This window comes from Pteropus alecto, unplaced genomic scaffold (genome assembly GCF_000325575.1).
Source record: "Pteropus alecto unplaced genomic scaffold, ASM32557v1 scaffold67, whole genome shotgun sequence".
Classification (NCBI taxonomy): Eukaryota; Metazoa; Chordata; class Mammalia; order Chiroptera; family Pteropodidae; genus Pteropus; species Pteropus alecto.
In genome coordinates this window covers 7,226,313-7,234,769 of record NW_006441061.1, presented here as the reverse complement: position 1 = coordinate 7,234,769, position 8,457 = coordinate 7,226,313, and the positions used below count along the sequence as shown (strand labels likewise).

The following is an 8,457-nucleotide window of genomic DNA, read 5'->3' as shown; positions in this document are numbered from 1 at the left end:
GGAAAAGAAATATGAGCAAGTGATGGATTTTGGCAGCCCACCCCACGGGGTCGGAGGGGAGGTGTGGCAGGGGTGCCCAGATGGGTGGGGGGGTCGCTGGGCCTGGAGTTCAGAGGAGGGGTGCCTGGAGCCCAAGGGCGTGGCCAGTAAGGTGGTAATTGTCACTCAGCCCACGGCCCCTGGAGCGGTGGCATTTGAATCTTTCAGTAAATAAGAGCTGAAGTGGGAAAGGAACATTGTCCTGTTTTTTTTTTTTTTTCCTGCCTTGAGACTGTTGATATTTCACCACCGATTTCCAATGTTTGTGTAAGAAAAAGTTTAGAGAGGACGAGTCTGAGCAAACGTGGAAGGTCGGCGCTGCTTTCTTCCCGGGTTAAAACCTAGTCCCGCCCGTCCGCGACTGGGTTCGCCGTCTGTCTTTGAGAGCATAGGAGCAATTACTTTTGAAGCCATGACATCAGACACGTGCATTACCTCTGCCCTCTTCGCCTGCAGCCGCGAGGATCTTTCGAGTCTAACAGGACAGTGAATTCCCAGACAGCGAGCGAGCCCCGGCCACCCAGGCTGACTCCGCTGTGCCAGATGGGGGCAGCCGGGGACTCAGGAGGCGGCTGCAGGGTGTGCGAGCCCTCGACACTTGCAGGGTGCCCGCCAGGGGTGGGCTGGGTGCGAGGGCCTGGGGTTCAGTCTTTAGGAAGCGAAAGGGCGCGTGGTATTTTCTGGGTGAGTCATTATGTTCCTTCAGGACCGACGCTCAGGGTTAGTTGCTTTATTAAACGTTGCAAAACTTAACCCTAATACGTTTCCGAGAGCACCCAGGCCAGCCCGCAGGATTGGTCCGAGTTTCTTGCTGTCTCTGATGGTCCAGGAAAGATTTCCGGGCCCGTTCGCCACCCCCTACCCCGAGGATGCCATGACCTCTCTCAATTTCCACCCGATGACCTTCACAGTCGGAAGATTCCCCTTTGTGCAAGACGCCTCGCTTCCCCCTTCGAGTTCATCCGGCCAGTTACACTTGGGCCTAAGCTGATGGCAAACGGGACAGTGGCCGCCCTCCCCGCCGCAGTACGAGATCCGGTGAAGACTGACAGGTGGCCTTTCGCAGGACGAGCCCAGGGTGGCTGGCATTTGCGTCCGGCTCCGGTGCAGATGCCCCCATTTTCGGCAGGTGCGACGCTCGACCCTGAACTTAAATTCATCTCCCCGAGAAAAGCAAGAGGACAGAGATGCCGAGATGACTCGGAGAAATCATATTTGTTTTTCTTTACCCGCAGGAGACTTCGGGACACGTCAGCGTGCGCTGCAATTTTCCACCCTCCTCAGAGGCATAAATAAAGCGCTGAACCGTTGACCCCGGCACTGTGCTTTAAAAGCTTGGGCCTCTGCCAGATTCAGGTGGCAGGTGTCTAAAAGCTAGACGCTCTCCTTCCTAAATATCACGGACATTTTTTAATTAAAAAAAATTTTTTTTAAAGTCTCCCACAAACAGAAGTTCAGCTTGACTTTTTCTGAGATTGTGAGACTCCGGGCAGAGCCTCCTTGCTGGCTTCGAGGTTTCTGCGGCTTTTAGACTCCGCCCCTACCCCCCTGGGTGGCGTGTCAGACGCCCCCATCCACGTGCCCCCATGCGGCTACTGGGCAGAGCCTCCATCCGGGACGCTCCTTTCTCTCCTGGGCCTTGGTCTCGTGGAGCGTGAGTTCTAGATCCCAGGAAAGGACCGCGTGTGTCCAGAGAAGGCCCAGCAGGCCTGGAGCTCCGCCTCCGCCAGGAAGCCCTCCCCGACGCCCGTGCTTGCTCTGCCCCTTCGCAGGACCTCACACGTTCTCGTGGCAGGAAGTAGCTTAATAGTACAGTGGTGAAGCAAGAGGCCGTGGCACCCTGGCCTCGCCCCGTCCAGGCTGTGTGAGGCTGGCAGGTTGATCCTCTCTGAGCCTCGGGGTCCTCCTTTGCGAGTGCTGCCTGGTTCTGGGGGCGCAAAATGAAACAGGCTGAGACACTTGCCATCACATGGCCTGCCTTCCATTTTGGGGAGAAAAGCTATAAACAGCCAATAGATACTAGTATGTTGATTCTACAGAGAACAGTAACGCAGGGTGAAGGGGGTACGGGAGGTGGGGGCCGTGGGAAGGGGCTGTGGGGTGGCGCGTTGTATGGAAGCTGGCCAGGGAAGGCTTTTCTGATAAGGGGACATTTGTGCAGAGGGGACACATCCTGGGAAGATCCGGGGAAGAGCAGTCCAGGCCTGGGGGCAGCACGTGCAAAGGCCCTGAGGTGGGAATGGGCTTGGCAAGTTTAAGGGGCGTCATGGAGGCTGCTGCCCACGGGGCAGGGAGAGAGCGAGAGGTAACGTCAGAGGCAGATGGGGCCCCCAGACCCTGGAGGACTGGGGCTTCTCCGCTGAGTCAGGCGGGAGCCACTGCGGGCGTTTGAGCGGATGAGTGATGGGTTCTAACTCATGTTTTAAAAGGATTCTCAGGCTCCTGGTGGGGAGTGGACTGTGGCAGAAGCGGGGATAATAAACAGGCAGCTGAGGGGCTCCGGTGCGCTGGCCCCTGGTGGCCGCCGTGAAGGCGGCGAGTGGTCAGGCTCCGACTGCATTTTGAAGGTAGAACGGACACAGTCGAAACTCTCAGATGAGCTGCAGGGCGTATGAGGAAGGTGAGCATCACAGAGGACTCCAGTGTTGGCCGGCGAATCAGGGAGGATGGCCACCTACCCATCGGGAGAGGTGCAAGGAGCAGGTCTCTGGCAGGGACCACCAGCTCGGTTTTGGACGTGAGGTTGAGACGCCCATCAGGAATCCGTCTGCTTGGGCCGCCGTAACTAAGCACCGTGAAATTTATTTCCTCACGGTTCTGGAGGCTGGAAGTCCAAGATCAAGGTGCCGGCACGGCTGGTATCTTCGGAGGCCCTCCTCTCTCCTCGGCCCCCGGCCGCCTCTTCACGTGAACTCTCCTCTGCTCGTGCCCACGCCTCCCACTTTATAACACGCCGTTCGGACTGGGCCGGGGCCCACCCATGGGCCTCACGTAACTCCTTAAAGGCCCTGTCTCCAGATACAGCCACATTCCGAGGTGCTGGGGGTTAGAGCTTCAGCACGTGAGTTTTGGAGGACGCATTCAGCCCCTAGCAGCCTCTGTGGCACTTTGTCATGGCAGCCGGAGCAAACGCGTACCGCGTCCTAATAGGCATCTCAGTCTGACCCGCGCGCCTGCCTCGGTACAGCCAGGGCACGTGTCAAGGAGCCCAGGCTTCTCCCAGCCGCCCTCCCACTCCGTGGTTTCAGCCCTTGAAAATCAAACGCAGACGGCCCCTGCAGGCCATCCAGTGCCACCTCCAAATTGCAGAGGCAGAATCTGAGGCCCCGAGAGGCGAATGGCCTTGCCTGGGGTCACCCAGTTCGGGCCTCCTGGCCCCAGGCTGGCCCTCGACTTACTTGTTTAGCTCTGAAATGCCACATTCGTTTGCCCCATGTCATCACTGGCAGGTGAGCGGCTCCCACCCCGCAGCCACGCCCCACACCTCGGGCCTTCCGGACACCCTTTCCCTTTCACACTTGCCCCCAAGTGGATGGGGACGGTGGACTGTGACTGCCCTTGTGCCTGGCCCACGTTCCGTCCTGTATGTTACCTAGATGCCCCTCCATGTGGAGCTCCGAGAGCGCCCCCAGCCCCGACAATGATTAGCCTTGTAAGACTAATGGAGGAAACCGTGTCTAATCGCCCCGTCGAAGGCTTCGATCATGCGATTCACATTCGGGGGCTATAAGCTAATGAGAGGAAGAGCCTCTCATTTGCATAGCATTAAGTTAATTGAGCTGCAAGCCGGGCGGATGGGGCGGCCACGGAGGGATTCTCTTTCTGAAAGGATCCTAATGACCAGAGAGGATGATTCACCGGACAGCTTTATTAATTAACGGCGATCCATTACCTAGCAGCAATGGGGGCGGCAGTGGGTAGAAAGGCTCGGGCTTCGTAAGAAACGGGAGATGGTGGCCCACCCAGCAGCTGGCAAGCGCGTGACCACCCTGCAGAACCATTTTAGAAAAATCTGCCTTTAAAATCTTGCTGGAGCCCTCACTGTTACATGCTTCCCTCGTTGAGTCATTCCTTCCTCCCACATTCACCGGGTGTTCACCAAGCGTTCCAGGCTGGGGTCCCCGCCCTCAGCGGTGTTTAGGGTTTCATTTGGCTGCAGGCCCCCAGCTTCGCCCAGATGTTTTGGATTCACCGGCTTCGGAGTCAGCCTCGGGGTTGGCGAATGTCAGCAGAGAACTTCAGACTTTGAAGAATCCTTGGAGATCATCAGTTCAAGTCTCTTATTTTTACCGCCCCTCCCCCGCCCCCGCAAAAATTGTTGCTTAGAGAGGCTGAAAGTCTGGAGGTTGATTTCACTTGGCAGGCTGGGTGGGGCTGGTGGCCTTGGCCGTGCCTGCAGAGCTATCCTGCCTTGTCGGCACCTTCCTTAACCCCGGGGATTGTATTTTGAGTATTTAGATGTTATCCCCCCACCCCCGCCCCCGAGGGAACTTGCCCAGAGCCCCTCCCACACCCTTCTCCCCTCACTGGCCCCCGGGCTTCCTTCTCCTTGTCTGTGTCTTTCCCAAGAGGGCAGGGACTGTATTGTGCTCGCCGCCTAATGGACCGACGAGTGAACCCACCGAAGACCCTTTAGAGTGGTGTGGCTGAGACTTGAACTGCTTCCCAGTGAGTCTGAAAACGTGGGATGTTTTTTAAACGAAAATAAAACCGCGTGTCCATCCTTACGTATCTTGCTTTTTCACTTAATAAAATATTGTGGACATCTTTCTTATTACGTAAAGCTATAATTCATTAACTGTTTGCATATGTTACACCGCAAACTATTACATGGAGATAGTTTATGCACACAATGACATAGTCCAGATGTATTGTAATGTATTTAAGTGTCTGTGGGCAGACATTTGTTTCCAGTTTTTTCTTATTACAAACAATGCAGCAACAGGCATGCGCACGTGAGCACACACACACACACACACACACGCATCTTTATGCATTTGTTTTAGTCATTTTCTTAGGAAAAATTAATAGAAATGGAATTGCTGAGCCAAAGGACATGCAAAATTAAAGTTACATTCATTTTTTAATTGAAAGGAGTCAGAGATCGAAGGAGTACAAATGGATATTCGGTGAAAGATAAATCTCAAAAGAGCAACTGAAATGAATGATCTGAGCCTCTGACTTAGGTTAGAAAAATAATAAACCCAGGAAAGAGATCATAGAGACAGAAATCAAGGAGCAGAAAACGAAGTGACAGTGTCGCCAAAAGTTGGTTCTTTGATAAAAATTAATAAAATCGACACGTCTCTAGCAAGATCGATCAGTAAAAAAGAAAGTGCATAAATAAACAATATTTGGAATAAAAATAGGACACTTTCCTAGATAGAGCAGAGTTTACGAGGGTAAGGGAAATGTTATGAACACCTTTAAGACAACAAATTTAGAGTCAGACAAGGTGGATCCATTCGGGGGAAAAGCCTTACCAGTGCTGATGGCAGAGGAGACAGGAAGTCCACGCAGTCCTGCAGCTGTTAAGTACGCTGAGTCATCCGCGTACAAGCTTCCCCTCCCCGACGCTCCTGGGTTGCCCCCAAACACGAAACCGACCTCCGACCTCCGACCACGGAGGGGACGCCGGCTGGGCCGCCGCAGACCCACGCAGCGGCCTTTCATCCACCAGAGAAGCGAACGAACCGCAGCCACACACACAGGCGGTGAGGAATCTTCGGAAAATCGCGTTAAGTGGATAAGCGAGTTGTAAAGGAACATTCGGCACGATACCAAACAAGCAAGACGAAGCGATACTCACGCGCGTTTTAAACAACGTCACGATGGTGTTTCTCTGGCGCGTGAGCGGCCGGGGGGTCGGTGAGAACCATCCGGTGTTTCCGTATTGGTGTGACGCGTTTCTTCGGTGGGTTCACAGGGTTAGTTTAAGTTTTCTTCTCCCCGGAAGTGACCACCGTCCGTAATTTATTGGGTGTCCTTTTAGGACATTGCTCAGCATCAGTAAGGAGATATAAATATGTGCATTTACTTTATGTAGAGAGAGACCTACTACACACCTGCGAAAAGTAAAATCAGGTGCCCGTCTTCATGTCACCTGCTCTTACGTTTTCTCTCAGCCGTGTATCTGGCCGTCTTTCGTAAGGACGTTTAGGCTGTTTTCGTTTTTTCTCTCTGCAAACTGTGCTACAGGAAACATCCTGGACGTTCGGCTCCGCGGGCTCATGAGACCGTCTCTGCAGATTAAGACCCTAGACGTGGCCTTGCTGACTCGTGGCTGCATTTTCATTTTCGGTGGGCGCTAAGTGCCCAAGCGCTCCAGATCCTCCTGGTGAGGGTAAAGCACGTGTGACTGAAGGTGGCATGTCCTTGGGGAACAGTTGGGACACCCAAGGAACAAAGGCTTCGTTTAAGTTTAGGGGCGCCGTGCCGCAGGGCTGCAGAGGCCACCTCGCTGGCAGCGTGACCGACGGCCCCAGCAGCTGCCCAGGTCTGTGGCCCAGTTGAGATGAATTACCACGCACGTGCTCATGCGATGGAAATGTTCGACGTCGCGGAATTTAAGTTTTAGAGAGCATGTTATTTCCCCTTAGGATCAATGATGGATTTACAGCATGCCTAAATGTTTACTTCCAAGAGTGGTTGCATTGCCCACAGCAGTTACTTTTTGATTTACAGGGTGAGTATTTAAGTAATGACAATTATTTCGATTTTTAGTGCTTTGAGCCTCTAGCCACAACTAAAACATGACAGGCTTATGAACGTAATGGCCGATCATAAAAGAAAGTCCTTCCCATGAGACCCTGCTGCCTCCTTAACAAACTGAAGGCCGATGTGCCTCAGCGTGCTGCAGAGTGCGGGGTGGGTCCCCACCCAGCGCGATCCTGCATCTAGTTGCTGTCCCCACTTCTTCCTGGGTGCAAGCACCGGCCTGGGGCTGCCTCTGGAAGCGGGCCCACTCGATCCTCTGGGGCCCGACCGCTGGTGGCGGTGCCAGGGCATTTTCTAGAAGTAGTAGGTTTAGCATCAAAAACATGAGTTTTAGAGTCCAAGAGACCTCCGTTTGGCTCCGCGTCAGTTGGCACTTAGTGAGCACGTGCTGTGAGCTGGGACAGTGACCAGGATGGACTGATGGGCTTACCCTCCGGGTGGGAGCCCCATTCAGAGCCGGGGACAGTAACGCGCCGTCCCGGTCAGCTCCGAGGCCGCGGACGCCTGGGAGGCTGGTGAGAACCGCGGGGAAGCGAAGCCGGTCCCAGCAGAGGGAGCAGCCGGCGAGGGCCCAGGGACAGGATGTGGCTCCACCTTCTCCCAGTCCCTTCGCCCCCCTGGAGCCTCCACGCTTCATTCCTTCATCCGCAGCGTGGAACCGACAGCACAGGGCGCGGAGTCGCTCTTGGGTTCCAGGAGCTGAGTGTGTAATGATGGGCAATCGCGTAAGTGGATGAGCAGTGAGCCAGGGCAGCCGCCATTTCTGGTCCAGCTCCGTGAGCTGCTGTTTCTTCTGCGGCTCACAGGACTGGGTTCCCCGGTGGCCCCGGGCGCAGCCCGATGCTTCTACCCGAGTCGGTGCCGCTCGGCAGAGGGAAGGATGGTCTTAGCGTATCATGTGTCTTTTCCTTTTGCCGTGAGATGACGGGCCCCCTGCCCCCGAGCAGGGTGGGTTGGTGGCGTGAGGGCCCGGGGGAGCCCTCCTGCGCGGGCCCTCTGCTCCCGAAGCCTCCAGCTGTGGAAGCTCCTCTCCCACTCTGCCCCGTGGCTGCTCCCGGATTTAAATGTCAGTCGCTTTGCTGCCCGTGGACACGTGCGTTCAGTTGTCATCTGCTGGGCGCCCGCAGCAACTGCTGTGTGAGAGAGACAAACATAGACCAGAATGTGACGGGCCTGAAATTACGAGTTTAATTCACAGTTGGTAGAGAGCGCTCATGAAACCTTGATCGTGACAGAGAGGCTAATAAACATTTGAGAACATAAATATTTGGGGGCTTTGTGAAACATTTAGTTGCGGAGTCGTTGGAGGAACAGAGAAGATCGGCCGGGCAGAACTCTCTGGACACCAGTCTGGTCAGTTCCGGGCGTAGGGTCGGTAATGATGTTGAGTGGGCTGTTTTCTGGGCGAGCAGGCGTCGATTTGATGCGCACATGCGCGCAGGGCTGCACTGACTCAGTGGCTGCGTCATGCCGAGCTATTTGCGCCCCCGGTATCTGATCCGAGGGGCCAGAGGCGCAGTGAGCGGCTGGAGAAGGCATCTCACCGGCCTATGGGGCGTGTACCGGACGCCAGGGGTGTCAGCCCGAAGCCGGCCAGGGCGGAGAGTGCGCCTGGACCCCCTGACCTGCTGTGTCCCTGAGGCCGGGCGGGGCGCTCTGTGGGGGGGAGAGGACCCCTGCCCCACATGCTATGCGTGGCAG

At 55.4% G+C, this 8,457-nt stretch overlaps 1 protein-coding gene across 5 annotated transcripts in view; it reads left to right on the top strand.

Annotated features, from left to right (window-relative positions):
- The window catches only part of AK8 (adenylate kinase 8), a 94,693-nt gene that overhangs the window by 65,980 nt on the left and 20,256 nt on the right, over positions 1 to 8,457 (top strand). The window contains exons 10-11 of one of the 5 annotated variants that reach the window (XM_015594317.2): positions 951 to 1,168; positions 1,275 to 1,460. The exons of the other annotated variants lie outside the window; for them this stretch is intronic. Coding sequence (XP_015449803.1) covers positions 951 to 1,168; positions 1,275 to 1,351 — 295 coding nt within the window. The 3' untranslated portion in view covers positions 1,352 to 1,460. Of the gene's footprint in view, positions 1 to 950; positions 1,169 to 1,274; positions 1,461 to 8,457 lie in introns of those variants that run through there. 5 annotated transcript variants of the gene reach the window in all.